General features: G+C 39.4%; 1 protein-coding gene across 4 annotated transcripts in view; it reads left to right on the top strand.

Moving 5' to 3' along the window:
- The first annotated feature begins 765 nt into the window (after positions 1 to 765).
- The window catches only part of mettl21e (methyltransferase like 21e), a 42,218-nt gene continuing 23,904 nt past the window's right edge, over positions 766 to 19,079 (top strand). For 2 of the 4 annotated variants that reach the window (XM_069890686.1, XM_069890685.1), the window contains exon 1: positions 15,289 to 15,416. Coding sequence is in view for 1 of the 4 variants with exons in the window: in XM_069890684.1 (XP_069746785.1) it covers positions 4,722 to 4,812 (91 nt within the window). In the remaining 3 variants the exon portion in view is untranslated. Of the gene's footprint in view, positions 903 to 4,232; positions 4,813 to 15,288; positions 15,417 to 15,953; positions 16,020 to 19,079 lie in introns of those variants that run through there. The other 2 variants (XM_069890684.1, XM_069890687.1) reach the window with 2 other exon arrangements.

Raw genomic sequence — 19,079 nt, 5'->3', positions numbered from 1 at the left:
TTAGGTATGATTAAAACAATGGTTTTCAAACTTTTTCATTCCACCCACTTACCACCATATGCAATCCCTTACTAATCACAGAGCACCGATGGCATAGGGATTACTTAAAATGGTATGTGAGTGGAAATAAAAAGGTTGAGAACCACTACTCTAGAAATTGCAAGATGGGAACAGGCAGAAGGGAATTGATCAATTCGCTCCTTGCCTAATAATGAAGTGTCTATTCTGCTTGCATCAGCAGTCAAATTTAAATCATAATCCTAAGTGAAATTAAAATCTCAAACATTTGTTCACTCTGTAGTAGAGATAAAATAATTGCTTCTGAGTAACCTTCGGTCTGCTGTTGAGCTCTCTATACCTTCTACCTTTCAATCATCCAAGCATGCTAAATTCCACCAGGAGGTCCTCCCTAATTACCCATGTGTTGAAGAACCAACTTTGGACAAGATTTTAAAAATAAACAATGAAGTAACTTCAACATTAGCAAAACACTCACGGTAAACATTTCCAACTTCAGGCAAGTACTGGGGAGCACCAAAAAAATGTATATCATTACATCAGTAGCCACAAGAAATAATTGCCAAATCTTTAAATGATTTGACTCCTTTAAGTATTACTTAATGTTTAATAATGTGTTTATAAGTGCAAGGTTAAGAGAGGGTGGTGTCTTGTAACACATTTGATAATAACAGTGTTATGTTATAAGCACCATAGCACCCTCTTCAATGGGCTTTCCTCTAAATTCCTTAGCCATGACAGCATCTGCCACACAACCCACTGGATAAAGTATCTTCAAGGTGACCACTCTGCAAAGCTTGGGAGGCCACAAGAAAACTACTCTATCTCTGAAGTTTAGATAGTGGAACATTCAAAGAGAGACAGCGTATCACCAGGATAAGCAGGTAGGTGGAGGGGTGGTGTGGCTCTGCTGGTAAGCAACAATATTAAATCATTTGAAAAAAGGTGATATGGGATCAGAAGAGGTAGAATCTTTATGGGTTGAGTTAAGGAATAGTAAAGATAAAAGGATACTAATGGTAGTTATATAACAGCACCCAAACAGCAGGTGGGATGTGGGTGACAAGATACATCTGGAAACCAATAAGGCATGTCAGATGAACAGTGTTATGATAATCATGGGATTTTAACATGAAAGTAGATTGGGAAAGTCAGATCAAGATGGGATCTCAGGAGAGAGCGTTTGTGGAATGCCTACAGGATGGCTTTTTGGAGCAGCTTGTGGATGGGCCCACCAGGGATCAGCTATTCTGAATTGGGTGTTGTGTAATGAACCAGAGATAATTTGAGGGGGCATATGCCCATTGCTCTGGTGCATATTGAGCTGCCCCGAAGGCCAAAGTGGCCTGGTAAGGTGTCAAAGGCTGGGGCAGCTGACAGAACCGTAACAGCACACCCTGGCCTCCCCTGCCTAGATGACCCTTCTCCCCCCCCCCCCCCCCATCAGCCACTCCTGCTTGAGGGGGTCATGGAGGGAGAGGGGTGAGTAAGTGGGAAATAAAGAAGTGAGATGGGTCGCTGGCTGATGGCATCATCTCAACATCATCAGCCCACCCCTAGCTGGCCGCTTGCAGGGGCATTTCATTCATGATATATGGGAGAGTCCTCCGCTGCTGACACTACCTCAGAGAGGGATTGGAGTCGACGTCTTGGACCTGGGCGGGGAGCATTCATGAAGGTAAGTTTTCCGACATGAAGGTGGAGAATCTCCACCTTTACATTTGGATGTTTTTGCTTTATGAAAGGGCCCTAGTGATCACAATAGGATTGAGTTCACTTTGAAATTTGAAAAGAACAGGCTAAAGTCTGATATGCTGGTATTTCAGAGAAGGAAATAACAGTGACATGAGAGAGGAACTGGCCAATGTAAATTGGAAAAGCACACGATGAGGGAAAACAGCAGATCAGCAATAGCTGGAGCTTCTGCAAGAAATGAGGGAAGTGCAGGACAGGTACATACTAAAAAGAAAGAAAATTGTGAGTGGAAAAATGAGACCATTACAGCTGTTGAGGGAATCAAAGCAAAAGAGAGGACACATGAGGAAGCGAAAAGAAATGAAAAGACAGAGGTCTGGGGAAATTTGTAAGAAAAAAGACAACTAAGAAGGTGATTAGGAAGGAAAAGATTAATTATGAAAGGTTACAAATAATATCAGAGGACACTGAAAGCTTTTTTTTAAAGATATGAAGAGTAAAAGAGTGACCAAAGTTGACATAGGATTAATAGAAAATGACACTGGAGAAATTGTAATGGAAGCCAAAGAGATGGCAGAGGAACTGAATGAATATTTTGGATCAGTCTTCACTGTGGAAGTCATTAGTTGAATACCAGACTCTCATGGCTCTCTCAGAAATGAATACAGTCAAGATCACAAGAGAGAAGTAAAGAGTCTAAGGGTAGATGAGTCTCCTGGACCAATGGAATGCACCCTCAGGTTTTGAAGGAGATAGCTGTAAAAATTGTGGTGGTACTATTAATGATCTTCCAGGAATCAATAGATTTCTGGCATGGTTCCGATGGACTGGAGGATCGCGAATGTCATACCATAGTTTAAGAAGGGAACAAGGTAACAGGAAAAAAAATGGACCTATTAGCCTCATATCATTGGAGTCGATTGTCAAGGATGACATTAAGGAATACCTTGAGGTGCATGAAAAGATTGGCCCAAGTCAACATGGTTGACTTAAAGGAAGTAGGATAGTCAGGGTAGATGCAGTGGATGTGTATTTGGACTTTCAAAAGGCCTTTGACAAGGTGTCACACATCAGGCTTATAAACAAGATGAGAGCTCATGGAATTAGAGGAAAGATACTAGCATCAATAGAGCATTGGGTGATTGGCCGGAAACAGAGGGATCCTATTCTGGTTGGCTACAGGTTACCAGTGGTGTTCTTCAGGGGCCAGTATTGGGACTGCATTTTACATTATATATAAATTATTTTGAGTATGGAATAAATGGATTTGTGGCAAAATTTGCAGATGATACCAAAATAGGTGGTAGGGCAGATGGTGCTGAGGTTACCAAAAGTCTGCAGAGAAAATTGGATAGATGAGGAGAATGGGCAAGGAGGTGGCAGATAATATACATTGTTGAAAAGAGGACGGTCAAGCACTTTGGGAGAAGAAAGAGATAGGAAAACTATTAGATGGGAGAAAATTCAAAATTCCGAGGAGCAAAGGGACTTGGGAGTCCTTGTGCAGGGTATCCTAAAATTTAATCTCCAGATTCAGACATTGGTGAACAATGCAAATGCAATGTTGGCATTCATTTCTTGAGGAACAGCATACAAGAGCAGGGGTGTAATGTTGAGACTCTATAAAGCACTGGTTAGACCTCACTTGGAATATTGTGTACAGTTTTGGACACCTTATTTGAGAAAAGACGTCTTGCTTTGTGGAGGGTTCAGAGATTTATCAAGGATAGCAGGAATGAAAGGGTTAGCAGATGAGGGATAATTGTTAGCTCTTGAACTGCACATGTTGAAGTACAGAAGGATGAGGGGGAACCTCATAGAGACATTTCGAATTCTGAAATGCCTGGACAGAGTTGATGTGGCAAGGATGGTAGGGGTTTCTAGGTCAAGAGGGCATAACCTCAGGGTGAAGGCATCAGTTTAAAACAGAGACTCAGAAAAATGTCTTTAGCTAGAGTGCCTTAGAGTCTGTGGAATCAAGGTCATTGGGTGTATTTAAGGCAGAGGTTGACAGATATTTTATGTCAGCGTATCAAGGATCACGGGGTAAAAACCAGGGAATGGGGCTGAGTAGGAGGATGGATCAGCTCATGATTAGAATGGTGGAGTAGACTCAATGTGGCAAAGGGCCTAATTCCACTCTTGTGATATGATGAGACGATCAAAATAGAATTGAAACAGAGGGAGCAACACATAATTAATTAGTCCCAGAAGTCATTAAAACTACTCTCATCTGTTGTCTTTAGTTAAATTTGAGGTTTTACTGGTTTTCATAATCTGTATATTTTTTTTAAAAAATCCTAACTTTTACATTCAGAAACCTATGAATTTAAATTCCCATAAAAATAACCTGGATGGAAGGAACTTTTAATGTTTGGGGCAGATGTTTGCCTTGCAGATTCTGCATGCTGGATTGGTCAGCCAGTATGGCAGACAAGTCCAAATTACTTTTGCTGTACTCCGCTTCAGAGCATTTATTTTCTTGTACTTTACCTCCACCACCCAACCATCACTTTCAGAATCGGTATGCTGCTGGCAAGGCTGCATTTAATACTCAACTGACCTTGAGAAGATGCCCATAGTGCTGATCAGCAAATGAAAACCACTGCCGTATTTCCATTCACGGCACTGCTACACTGTTGCATAAGGTGCAAGGAGGAGGATTGATGACAGGACTGCAATTTATTCCAAAACAAGATGGTGTGCACCTTGGAAAAAATCTATAGCTGGTCGTGTTCCCATGCTGATGCTGCCCTTGTACTTCATAGTGGGCGAGATTGCAGGTTTTGGAGATGCTGTAGGAGTTGGGAACAAGTTAGTGACGAAGAACCTTCACTTGCATTTGGTGTTCACAACATGGTCTCATCTACATTGGTGAATTTTTAAAAAGTCCATATCAGGTGACTGTTTTATAGAGGACTTTATCTGAATTTCCTACGCGGTGCCACGTTAATTTTCCATCCCATTCTCATTCTGACTGAACAATTGTGGCGTCCTTCACTGTTGCAATGAGGGGCAACAAGCCTGAGAAACAGCACCTCTTATTCCATACAGGCAGATTTCAGCCTTTTGGACTTAAACTGAATTCAACAACATCAGGTAACTTGCTTTTTTTGTCTGTGATATTGGCTCAGCTTGTTTGGTCTTTTCCCCATTTTCTTATTTTTCCTCTGGGAATGGGAGCATGTTCCCAGTCTGACCAACTGGCATCTCTTGCTGTTCTGCATTTTGCATTTTCACATTATTTAGACTATGTTCTTTTGTCAATGTTCTATGCTCTAATTTCTCCCATTCACTCCTTGATCATGTTAAAGTCGAGCTCCTGATCAAGATACAGAAAGTAAAACCAAGCCATACAGTACAAAACAGTCTTTATTGAGTCATGCCAGCAGGAATGACGGGTTCTAGTGATGGGTAGACAGAGTCACCTCACTAGTACTGTTTGAACCTCTTTCAATATTTAAGGCATTTTCCTGCATACAAATTGGATAACATTTATTTGAAGGTATTGCTACAGCTTATGTTTTACATTTTGCATATCCTCTTCCTAAAGACAGGGAAATGATTTGTTGTTGGTCATTTAATCTCATGTACCAGTTATAATTAAGAACATCCTTCTGGTATACAAAAAATCAACAGAAGTCTGGAAGGGTTGCTCACAGTACACACCAGTGTCCATTCTCTGTGTGTCTGATTTCTGGTTTCCAATGTGCACATGTCAATGGATAGTTTCATAATAGTTGACAATGGTGACCAAAACTTCAAAGCAGAAACAATGCCATTCAGGGACTGAGTGGTGCTGGACGCTTATTGCATCCTTTAGATTGATCTAACAGGTAGTAGTCAGTTAGCATTATCGTGATAAAGAGATCAGGCAGGCAATGGGGTGTGGCTCAGTAGAAGAGGTGAGAATTGATTCCTGTCTGAGAGTTTCGTAGCCTTAAGCTTGTACCCTGCTCTCTGGAAGCTTTTTTTTTTCCCACACCATAAATCACATTAGCCATGATATACACTTTTTCACACATATACAGTGACTTTTTCTCCCCCCCCCCTCCGTCCTCCCAAGCCACCCCCCCCACCCCCCCCCCCTCTCATCCATTTTAGGTATACAATCTAGGTTGCATTAAGCCAGTCAGACAATGTTGTCATTCAACATAATACACCAGAAATTCTACTGAGTCCATTCTTTTCTTTCCTTCTCCTTCCATCAACTTAGGTAATGTTTGTTCCCGGTAGGTTTTCGGTATTGTATTTAATGTAAGGCTCCCATACTTGTTCGAATATTTCAATATTATTTCTTAAACTATATGTTATTTTTTCTAATGGAATACATTTATTCATTTCTATATACCATTGTTGTATTTTCAAATTATCTTCCAATTTCCAGGTTGACATAATACATTTTTTTGCTACGGCTAGGGCTATCTTAACAAATCTTTTTTGTGCATCCTCCAAATCAATTCCAAATTCTTTGTTTTTTATGTTACTTAGGAGAAAGATCTCTGGATTCTTTGGTATATTGTTTTCTGTTATTTTATTTAATATCTGATTGAGATCATCCCAAAATTTTTCTACTCTCTCACATGTCCAGATTGCATGAATTGTTGTTCCCATTTCTTTTTTACATCGAAAACATCTATCAGATACTGTTGGGTCCCATTTATTTAACTTTTGCGGTGTAATGTATAGTCTGTGTAACCAATTATATTGTATCATACGTAGCCTCATATTTATTGTATTTCTCATCGTTCCAGAACATAATTTCTCCCATGTTTCCTTTTTTATCTTTATATTTAAATCTTGTTCCCATTTTTGTTTAGTTTTACCATTTGTTTCCTCATTCTCCTTTTCTTGCAGTTTAATATACATATTTGTTATAAATCTTTTGATTAACATTGTATCTGTAATCACATATTCAAGGTTACTTCCCTCTGGTAAACTCAAATTGCTTCCTAATTTATCTTTCAAGTAGGATCTCAGTTGGTAATATGCCAGCACTGTATCTCCAGTTATATTGTACTTATCTCTCATTTGTTCAAAGGATAAGAATCTACTTCCTGAAAAACAATTTTCTATTCTTTTAATCCCTTTTTTTTCCCATTTTCTAAAGGAAAGGTTGTCTATTGTAAAAGGGAGTAGCTTATTTTGCGTCAATAGTAGTTTTGGTAATTGATAATTTGTTTTATTTCTTTCTACATGAATCTTCTTCCAAATATTGAGGAGATGATGTAATACTGGAGAAGTTCTATGTTGTACCAATTTTTCGTCCCATTTATATAATATGTGCTCAGGTATCTTTTCCCCTATTTTATCTCATTCTAATCTCGTCCAGTCTGGTTTTTCCCTTGTTTGATAAAAATCTGATAGGTATCTTAATTGTGCGGCTCTATAATAATTTTTGAAGTTTGGCAATTGTAAGCCTCCTTGTTTATACCATTCTGTTAATTTATCTAGAGCTATCCTCGGTTTCCCCCCTCTCCATAAAAATTTCCTTATTATTTTCTTTAACTCTTTGAAGAATTTTTCTGTCAGTTGTATTGGCAATGCCTGAAATAAGTATAGTATCCTTGGAAAAATGTTCATTTTAATACAGTTTATCCTTCCTATCAGTGTTAGTGGTAGATCTTTCCAATGCTCTAAATCATCCTGTAATTTTTTCATTAGTGGATTGTAATTGAGTTTATATAATTGGCCTAGATTTTTGTTTATTTGTACACCTAGGTATCTTATTGCCTGCATTTGCCATCTGAATGGAGATTCCTTCTTAAATTTTGAGAAATCTGCATTATTCATAGGCATTGCTTCACTTTTATTTACGTTTATCTTGTAACCCGACACTTCTCCATATTCCTTCAATTTCTTATATAATTATTTTATTGATAGTTCTGGTTTTGTTAAGTACACTATAACATCATCCGCAAATAGACTGATTTTATATTCCCTGTCTTTTATTTTTATTCCTTTTATATTATTATCTATTCTTATCAATTCTGCTAGTGGTTCTATAGCTAGCGCAAACAATAACGGTGATAGTGGGCATCCCTGCCGCGTTGACCTGCTTAAGTTAAATTGCTTTGATACATGTCCATTTACTGTCACTTTCGCTAACGGTCCCTTATATAATGCTTTAATCCAATTAATATACTTCTCCGGTAAACTGAATTTTTGCAATACTTTGAACAAATAATTCCATTCTACTCTGTCGAAGGCCTTCTCTGCGTCTAAAGCAACTGCTACTGTAGGTGCTTTATTTCCTTCTACTGCATGAATTAAGTTAATAAATTTACAAATATTGTCTGTTGTGCGTCTTTTTTTGATAAATCCAGTTTGGTCTAAATTTACCATTTTCGGTACCTGTTCTGCTAATCTGTTTGCTAATAGTTTAGCTATTATCTTATAATCTGTGTTTAGCAAAGATATTGGTCTATATGACGCTGGTGAGAGTGGATCTTTCCCTTGTTTTAGTATTACTGTAATTATTGCTGTTTTACATGAATCTGGTAAGTTTTGTGTCTCATCAATCTGGTTGATTACATCCAGGAGGGGCGGTATTAATAAGTCTTTAAATGTTTTGTAGAATTCTATTGGAAATCCATCCTCTCCTGGTGTCTTATTATTTGGTAATTTTTTTATTATCTCTTGTATTTCTACTGTTCCAAATGGTTCTGTTAATTTATTTTGTTCCTCTATTTGTAGTTTTGGTAGTTCAATTTTAGTCAAAAATTCATCTATTTTCCCTTCTTTCCCTTCGTTTTCGGTTCGGTATAATTGTTCATAGAATTCTCTAAAGTTTTCCTTAATTTCTTTTGGATTATATGTAATTTGTTTGTCTTTTTTCCTTGTTGCCAATACCATTTTCTTAGTTTGCTCTGTCTTAAGCTGCCATGCTAGGATTTTGTGTGTTTTTTCACCTAGTTCATAATATTTCTGTTTTGTCTTCATTATATTCTTCTCTACCTTATATGTTTGTAATGTTTCATATTTTATTTTTTTATCTCTTCTTTTAGTTGTATCTTCCTTCATTGCTAATTTTTTTTCTATGTTTACTATTTCCCTTTCCAACTGCTCTGTTTCCTGATTATAGTCCTTCTTCATCTTGGTTACATAACTTATTATTTGCCCTCTAATGAATGCTTTCATTGCATCCCATAGTATAAACTTATCTTCCACTGATTCCGTATTTACTTCAAAATACATTTTTAATTGTTTTTCAATAAATTCTCTAAAATCCGGTCTTTTAAGTAGCATGGGGTTTAATCTCCATCTATACATGGGTCACGTCTCCAGAATGGAGGACCATCGCCTTCCCAAGATCGTATTATATGGCGAGCTCTCCACTGGCCACCGTGACAGAGGTGCACCAAAGAAAAGGTACAAGGACTGCCTAAAGAAATCTCTTGGTGCCTGCCACATTGACCACCGCCAGTGGGCTGATAACGCCTCAAACCGTGCATCTTGGCGCCTCACAGTTTGGCGGGCAGCAGCCTCCTTTGAAGAAGACCGCAGAGCCCACCTCACTGACAAAAGGCAAAGGAGGAAAAACCCAACACCCAACCCCAACCAACCAATTTTCCCTTGCAACCGCTGCAATCGTGTCTGCCTGTCCCGCATCGGACTGGTCAGCCACAAACGAGCCTGCAGCTGACGTGGACTTTTTACCCCCTCCATAAATCTTCGTCCGCGAAGCCAAGCCAAAGAAGAGACATTCTTGAAGGGATGTCCTCTAGCTTTACTGTCAGTATTAAGGGTGAATGGTCCGATAGCATTCTCGCTTTATATTCTGTTTTTCTTACTCTATCCTGCATACTAGCTGATAACAAAAATAGGTCTATTCATGAGTATGTTTTATGTCTAGTCGAGTAGTATGAGTATTCCTTTTCTTTTGGGTTTTGTTTCCTCCATATATCCAAAAGTTTCATTTCTTGCATTGATTTAATTATAAATTTGGTTACTTTGTTCTTCCTGTTAATTTTTTTCCCCGTTTTATCCATATTTGGATCCAAATTCAGATTGAAATCCCCTCCTATTAGTATGTTCCCTTGCGTATTAGCTACCTTCAAAAAGATATCTTGCATAAACTTTTGATCTTCTTCGTTAGGTGAATATATATTAAGTAGATTCCAAAACTCCGAATATATCTGACATTTTATCATAACATATCTCCCTGCTGGATCTATTATTTCCTCTTCTATTTTAAGTGGCACATTTTTGCTAATTAATATAGCCACTCCTCTTGCTTTTGAATTATACGATGCTGCTGTTACATGTCCTACCAAATCTCTCTTTAATTTCTTGTGCTCCAATTCAGTTAAGTGTGTTTCTTGGACAAATGCTATATCAATTTTTTCCTTTTTCAGTAAGTTTAGTAGTTTCTTCCTTTTAATTTGGTTATGTATTCCATTAATATTTAAAGTCATATAGTTCAGCGTAGCCATTTTATATTTTGTTTATCTTCTCTTTCCGTTTTTCCCTCATTACCTTTCCTCCTTTTCCATTTCGGTTTTCTTATTTTCAACTCTTTATAAGACAACATTCCTACAACATCCAACATTTTCCTTATTCTCCTATTTCTATCTTCTTTATCCCCAATCTCCCCTTCCCCTCCTGAGTTGTCCTTTATCCCTTGTCGGACAACCACATCTCCCCTCTCCATTTGGATTTGCGAATCCACTCGCAAGCGTCAACTGATTTTGCAGTGACCACTATTTCCCCCCACCCAGCCCCCCAGAAAAGATTTCACTTTTCATATGTCACAAAGGTCACTCTTTTAATTCCCTCCTTATTCTCTCTATTTCATTACCTTCCCTTATTAATTCTTGTCTCTACTATCTATATTTTCCTCTAATTACAGATACAATCACGTATGCACATTGTCTCTATTCACTCTTATACCTCTTTACCCGCATACATATCAATCGTGATCATTTTTACTCTCATTACCTGTCTTCATCCCTCAGTCTATTTTTGTCTTTACCCACATACTTATCAATCGTGATCATTTTTACTCTCATTACCCGTCTTCATCCCTCAGTCTATTTTTGTAATTGTTCTGCAAATTTTCGTGCTTCTTCTGGATCCGAGAATAGTCTGTTTTGTTGTCCTGGAATAAATATTTTCAATACCGCTGGATGCTTTAGTATAAATTTATACCCTTTCTTCCATAAAATCGCCTTTGCTGTATTGAACTCTTTTCTCTTCTTTAGGAGTTCAAAACTTATATCTGGATAAATGAAGATTTTTTGCCCTTTATACTCCAGTGGTTTGTTGCCTTCTCTTACTTTTTCCATTGTCTTCTCCAGTACCTTTTCTCTTGTAGTATATCTTAGGAATTTTACTACAATAGATCTTGGTTTTTGTTGTGGTTGTGGTTTAGAGGCCAATGCTCTATGTGCCCTTTCTATTTCCATTTCTTGCTGTAGTTCTGGACATCCTAGGGTCTTAGGGATCCACTCTTTTATAAACTCCCTCATATTCTTGCCTTCTTCATCTTCCTTAAGGCCCACTATCTTTATGTTATTTCTTCTGTTATAATTTTCCATTATATCTATTTTTTGAGCTAGTAGTTCTTGTGTCTCTTTAGTTTTTTTATTGGATTCCTCCAATTTCTTTTTTAAGTCTTCTACCTCCATTTCTGCTGCTACTGCCCGCTCTTCCATCTTGTCCATTTTCTTTCCCATTTCTGTTAAGGTCATATCTATTTTATTCACTTTCTCTTCTGTGTTGTTTATTCTTCTTCTTAAATCATTGAATTCCTGTGTTTGCCATTCTTTAAATGACTCCATGTATCCTCTAACAAGAGAAAGTATATCATTTACCTTGCCTTTCCCTTCATCTATTTCACTGTATTCTTCTTCTTCTTCCTCTGGGTTGGCCATCTGTTGTTTCTTTGTTGCCCTTTTCTTCTCTTCTTTCTTGTTTTCATTGTTTTCTGTGGTCTCTTCTTGCTTCAGGTGTTCTGCAGCTGTCGTTGCCGGCTGTGGAGATCGACTCCCCAGCTGGTCCCCCCTCCCGTCGGTGTGTTTTTTTCATGCGCATCGCGCATGCGCGACTCCTCGAGCATGCGCGGTTGCGCACTTTTACTCGGCTCTGCGAGCCATTTTTGTAGTCCTATTTCTACCGACCTGAGGAAGCGGGCTTCTCTCTCCACATCGGGCCTCTTCGGACAGGTACGGCCTTCTCTCTCTTCCTCCGTTGTCTTCTCTTCCTCTCTTCTTACCGTTGATTTTGATTTTTCTTTTTTTGTCGCCATCTTCTTTCCACCTTTATACTCACTTTTCTTTAACTTTTATTTCTGTGCCTTTGTATTTTCTCTTGTTTTTCCCGACTTTTCTGGAGAGGGCTGGAGTTCACCGTCCGGCCACTACTCCATCACGTGACTCCTCCCCTCTCTGGAAGCTTCTTGACTGAATAAACGCATGTTACGTCTTACATAATAATTTCTGTGTGGTTATTTTGAAACACCATTTCTACAATCAGACAACCCATGGTCAGCGTGGCTTTATCTGATCAGAGGCATCCTCGTCCCCTCCATCCTATTTGCAACTTCAACACGCTCTTTTGTTTCCTTCCAGTTCTATAAAAGGGTTTCTGACATGATGGGTTGAATGGCCTAATACTGTGCCATAAGCATCTGACGTACTGCTGAAGTACATGGTGTGAGACAAGTACAAAACTTGGTGCTGAATTCTCAGTGCCTTATTCTGCACTGAAGGAAATTGTTCTATGTATTCTTCAAGGGGTGTTTGATCACATGATGGCACCAGCCAGCATCTTGTACTTTGATACAAAACAAGGACATTCAGCATATGATGCTATTTAACCAGTCTACCGAGTGACACCTGGTGAGCTATGCACATTTTGACTTATTCTTCATTGTGGGGCCAGAGGAGCAGGAATTCTTTCACTCATTTCAGGCAGAAAAGGAGTTAAAATTGGACCTGGCTAGCATTTGGAATTCCACTTTGCTCATCTACTGTACTGTGAAGAAATTCTCTGCTCTCCAGAAGGATCTCGAATTCTTTTTGCCTTGTTCACTGTCAATGGTTTCTCCTCCACTGCCAATCTTCAACAAGGTGTTGAATAAAAACAGGCACACCTATTTCTTTGGGCAATATACTGTAACTCATTACAACTCATTCCACGTGGACTTTTACTTAAATTCCAAACTCCCACAACTTGAACCCCACCCACAATATCTATCATGTTCTAATGAAGGGCCTGAAATTATTTCTGTTTCTCTTTCTGCAGGTGGTGCCTGGCCCTGCTGAGTATTTCCAGCACTTTTAAAAAATTTTGTTTGCAAACAGACTCCATTGGAAGTGAATGATGCAATTAATCCATCAGAATTAAGTCAGCCAAAATGGATTTTGAGTTACTACCATGAAGAATATCGGAACATGAAGAGTTTGTGGTACTCAAAGGTTTTAAAATGTTAATACCTACTGAAAATTGTGCATTCTCCAGCTAAACTGACAAATTCTTTACTGATATATGTGGTGTTTCTTTGGCTAACAGTCCTGGATGATTCTTGATACATTTGTAATCTGAGAATGACACAGCTCAGAAGACTCTTCAGCCTAACACACTTTGATAGGATTATCCAATTACTCCCATTCCCCTGCTTTTCATCCATAATGCTGTTTTCTTTTTCAAGCATTTACCCAGTTTACTGTTGAAAATAACCACTGAATCTTCTTCCACCATCCTACAATGAATTACTTGGTAAAACTGATTCAATATATGTGCATATACCATACGGATCACAACTGCCTTTGTGAGGGTGTAGTAAGTAGAAGGAATGGAAAAGGGGAGAACAAGAGAAAAGGTTTTTCACAAATCCTCTCTGGTTGTTTTGTGTTGCTATCCTCTCTTCCCTTTTGTTTACCACTTACGGTACCTGTCCAATGGAAACATTTCACATTTATAACAGATAAGGAACAATGAGAAGACTGTTCATTTCTCTCTTCTGCCTGACCTGCTGAGTCTCTTCAGATGCTTGTTGTTTGTTCAAGATTCCAGCATCTGCAGTTGCTCTTCTTGTGTTCCTCTGTGAGATACAAGGAGGCCATTTGGCCCACTGTGTCTGCTGCTCCAAAAAGAAAGCTGCACTTGGGCTGGAGTTCTACACATACAATTTTTTTCTTGTTTTCTTGTTTTTCAATACACTTCAATTCTGCATCTCCTCCAAAAAGAACCTCTTTAGCTCCTTTTGTTCACTGGATTGAAATTAAAAGTCTCTCAACTCTAGTAATCTTTGCTGCACCCTCTCCAAGACTGTGACATTCTGAACAAACTGAACATTATAATATGTGATTTTGAAAGCTTTAACAGAAATTGCTTGTTTTTGTTCTTTGTACATCCTTTAAAAAATAGTCAATGATGTCTCTTCTTCTTTGGCTTGGCTTCGCGGACGAAGATTTATGGAGGGGTAATGTCCACGTCAGCTGCAGGCTCGTTTGTGGCTGACAAGTCCGATGCGGGACAGGCAGACATAGTTGCAGCGGTTGCAAGGGAAAATTGGTGGGTAGGGGTTGGGTGTTGGGTTTTTCCTCCTTTGTCTTTTGGCAGTGAGGTGGGCTCTGCGGTCTTCTTCAAAGGAGGTTGCTGCCCGCCGAACTGTGAGGCGCCAAGATGCACGGTTTGAGGCGATATCAGCCCACTGGCGGTGGTCAATGTGGCAGGCACCAAGAGATTTCTTTAGGCAGTCCTTGTACTTGGACAAGTTGCTCTTGTGTCTTGGTGTGAGCTTGCAGGCACCTCAGATTGAAGAGACTGCCATCCGTGTGGTACCGGATGTAAACAGCGTCTTCATTGTTGAGGTCTTTCATGGCTTGTTTCAGCATCATGCGAAGAAGATTGAAAAGAGGGTTGGTGCGAGAACGCAGCCTTGCTTCACACCATTGTTAATGGAGAAGGGTTCAGAGAGCTCATTGCAGTATCTGACCCGACCTTGTTGGTTTTCGTGCAGTTGGATAACCATGTTGAGGAACTTTGGCGGACATCCGAGGCACTCTAGTATTTGCCAAAGCCCTTTCCTACTCACGGTGTCGAAGGCTTTGGTAAGGTCAACAAAGGTGATGTAGAGTCCGTGCACTTTTCTTGGAGCTGTCTGAGGGCAAAGACCATGTCAGTAGTTCCTCTGTTTGCGCGAAAACCGCACTGTGATTCTGGGAGAACATTTTCGGCGACACTAGGTATACTAGCGTATACAGACTTTAAACATACACACTTTAAACAGACATTTCCACTTGTCCTGCCACCACCAGATTTACACACATAAATTTCTAGGTGTCCAATTCTACACACTTGTAAAATGTATTCATCATGGTTTATTTTTATTATTTATGGCCTGAAATGGAAAATCACCATTTTTACAGTTTTAGGACTAATCTCTTAATCATTAACTGCAACAGGAAATCTAACTGATTAACTGAATCTATACATTATATGTCTGAATTCTTGTTTAACCCTGTGGTCATCTGATCATTTGTAAGCACTCACATTGCCTTATTTAGCTTTGACATTTCACAACACAGGATTGAATGACCTTGTCAACATTCAGCTGCTGCAATTTGTTTTCTGCCCCCGCTGAAGTTGTTGGCAAATATTGAACTTTCAAATCAAACTCAAACTTCTGATATCTTTAAGTTATGTGAGGAAGATGCTGGGAGGACCTCTGCGATGAGAAAGAGCTCATAGTTTAGGTACGTTAAAAACATGTTTCAAACAACAAACATATTGGGTTAACATGGAATGTGCATCTGAGTGCTATACATAGATCAAGTTATTTATTGAACTTTCCAGTGAGATGAGAACTAATGAACCTTTAATCACTGGTCAGCTACATTTATATGAAAAAAAAGACATATGTATGTGGTTAAAATAGTAGAAAAATAATTAAAGTTTGCTAATAAAGACTCAGAGGACCAGTAGCTCATTTCAGTGCAGCAGTATTTCTCAATCTTTGTTTCAAAAATAGTCCGTGGATTTATTACTGATGGTCCTTGGGCAATGCAGTGAAGACAAATATCACTGATTAAATGAGCTAGTAACAGATAAAATGTTGTAAATTTGATGGAAAAGAAAACCCAAAATTCTCAAAAATGTCCCACCAATCCAAACAAAATCCCATTGGTGATCTGGAAAGGGGCTCAAGTTTGCCAACTCCCTCCCCACCAATGGTTTGTAGATTTGTTATCGGAGTGTGAGGGAAGTAAAGGAACACTAAGGTGGTCTATCGATGAGTACAGTTTTTCAGACAGTCCAGCTGAGAGGTGATGAATGCTCATTCTGTGACTCTGCCAAAGGTAGGGTGGGATTGCTTGACCAGGTGGATGAGTGAGTAACTTGGAAGATTCAGTAGTCTCAAGTGAAATGATTATTTGAGGTTGTGGTCAGGACTTAAGTGCAGCAACAAGAAATGTCAAAATTTGATCTGTGATGATAACCAGTTCATTACAGAATTCAGATCCTAAAGATTGCCGCACAATTGATTCAAATCAGTTCGGTAATTAACTACCAACCTAAATAGAAATGCATATATATCTCTCAACAGGTAAGAGGGTGTTTACAAAATAATGGCTGTGGCACTGGATCGACTAATAATTGTAAAGGTGAAGAGGATGGCTAAATGTAAAATGGAAAAATCATCAGTACCAGATGGAAAGCCTCCTAGGATTTTGAGCTAAGTATAGTGGGAAATCACAGGGCATTACCCTAATTTTTCAGTATTCTTGGATACAGGATGGTGCCAGAGGACATGGGAGTGGCAGGTGTTACTTTCTTGTTCAAAGAGTGATTAAGAATAAGCCCAGCTTGGAAACCCAGGCAGTTCAACCTCAGCAAGGGGAAAATTGTACAAGATTGACAGAATGTGGAGAAAAATTGATTAATTAAGGCAAGCCAGGACAGATTTGTTAGGAGCAAATGGTTCTTAACCAATTTGTAGAATTTTCTTTGCTGAGATAGCATTTAGACTCACAAACAGCACTGTAACAGGACCTTTCAGCCCACAAGCCTGTGCTGTCCAATTACATTCAATTAACCTACAACCCCCCCCCCCCCCACACCCCTCAGTACCCTTTGAATGGTGGGGAAAAAAGCAGAACCCCCAATGAAAATCGACACAGACATGGGAAGAACGTACAAACTCCTTACACGCAGCACGGGATTTGAACCCCAGTCCTGATCATTGCCTCTGTAAAGTTGTTGCACTAACCGCGCTGCATCACGTTAACTGGCCTTAACCCCATCAATGTAATTGCAGTTAATGTGATGTGAATAGATTTTCTGCAAGTTTTTGACAAGCTTATCAGGAAAAGTGAAGCAAGCACTTAAGATAAAAAGATTGACAGCTGGGACATCAAGTTGGTCAAGTAACAAAGAGGAGTGTTGAATTAGAAGTTGTTTCTTTTTTTAAAAAAAATAAATGCTTTAACATAGGGATGCCAGCCATAACTGCAAAACTTGGTGGAAGTACAAATGTTGGTAGGATTGTGACAGTGAACAAGATTGTGATATATTACACAAGAATTAAAACTGACTGGTGAAGTTGTCAGACACGTGACAGATAAAATTTAATGCAGGGACATTTTTCAATCTTGTGATTGGTTTTTGAAAAAAAAAAATCAGATGAATAGATACACCTGATATAATGTTCAGGTAGCAATAAAAAAATACAGGTAGTTAGCAATGGTAAGCAAGATAATGCTTCCACCAGCGTTGTCTCCGCTCCATCCTCAACATTCATTGGAGCGACTTCATCTCCAACATCGAAGTACTCGAGATGGCAGAGGCTGACAGCATCGAATCCACGCTGCTGAAGATCAAACTGCGCTGGGTAGGTCACATCTCCAGAATGGAGGACCATTGCCTTCCCAAGATCGTGTTATATGACGAGCTCTCCACTGGCCACCGAGACAGAGGTGCACCAAAGAAGAGGTACAAGGACTGCCTAAAGAAAGCTCTTGGTGCCTGCCACATTGACCACTGCCAGTGGGCTGATATCGCCTCAAACCGTGCATCTTGGCGCCTCAGTTCGGCGGGCAGCAACCTCCTTTGAAGAAGACTGCAGAGCCCACCTCACTGTCAAAAGGCAAAGGAGGAAAAACCCAACACCCAACCCCAACCAACCAATTTTCCATTGCAACCGCTGCAACCGTGTCTGCCTGTCCCGCATCGGACTTGTCAGCCACAAACAAGCCTGCAGCTGACGTGGACATTACCCCTCAATAAATCTTCGTCCGCGAAGCCAAGCCAAAGAGATATAACCACTTACAGCACAGAACAGGCCAGTTCGGCCCTACTAGTCCATGCCGTAACAAATCCCCACCCTCCTAGTTCCACTGACCAGCACCCGGTCCATACCCCTCCAGTCCTCTCCTATCCATGTAACGATCCAGTCTTTTCTTAAATGTAACCAATGATCCCGCCTCAACCACGTCTGTCGGAAGCTCATTCCACATCCCGACCACCCTTTGCGTAAAGAAATTTCCCCTCATGTTCCCCTTATAATTTTCCCCCTTCAATCTTAAACCATGCCCTCTAGTTTGAATCTCCCCCACTCTTAATTGAAAAAGCCTATCCACGTTTACTCTGTCTGTCCCTTTTAAAATCTTAAACACCTCTATCAAGTCCCCTCTCAATCTTCTAAGCTCCAGAGAAAAAAGCCCCAGTCTGCACAACCTTTCCCTGTAACTCAGACCCTGAAATCCTGTCAACATTCTCGTGAAGCTTCTCTGCACTCTCAATTTTGTTTCTATCTTTCCTATAATTTGGTGACCAAAACGGTACACAGTACTCCAAATTTGGCCTCACCAATGCCTTGTACAATTTCATCATAACCTCCCTACTCTTGAATTCAATACTCCGATTTATGAAGGCCAACATTCCAAATGCCTTCTTCACCACACCATCTACCTGAGTATCAGCCTTGAGGGTACTATTTACCACAACTCCTAAATCCCTTTGTTGCTCTGCACATCTCAATAGCCTACCATTTAATTTTTGATTTTTTAAAAAATCTATAACTACTCTAATTTCTAACCCCAACCTATTATATGAGCAATGGGTGTCAAAGTCAGACAGCCATGTCAACTACCAACTTCAAAACCAATAGGTTCAGAAAAAAAATGAAAAAGTAAAAATCAAAAATAATTGATCTATAAATTTTGAAAATAATTAAAAGAACCCCAAAGAGAATTTTTAAAAAATATTTGTTGTAGTAGTTGAATGCCTAAATTTCACTAGAGAGGGATGCCATCAACTCCATTAACCATTGTTCATGTGTGGGAGGGACCAACATCTTTCCACCACAGCAGGGAAGCAAAAGCAGCCACATGGCATTGAGATGGAGTCAAAATTAAGTC

Source organism: Narcine bancroftii, chromosome 7 (genome assembly GCF_036971445.1).
Source record: "Narcine bancroftii isolate sNarBan1 chromosome 7, sNarBan1.hap1, whole genome shotgun sequence".
Taxonomy (NCBI): domain Eukaryota; kingdom Metazoa; phylum Chordata; class Chondrichthyes; order Torpediniformes; family Narcinidae; genus Narcine; species Narcine bancroftii.
This window is presented reverse-complemented; position numbering and strand designations above follow the sequence as displayed.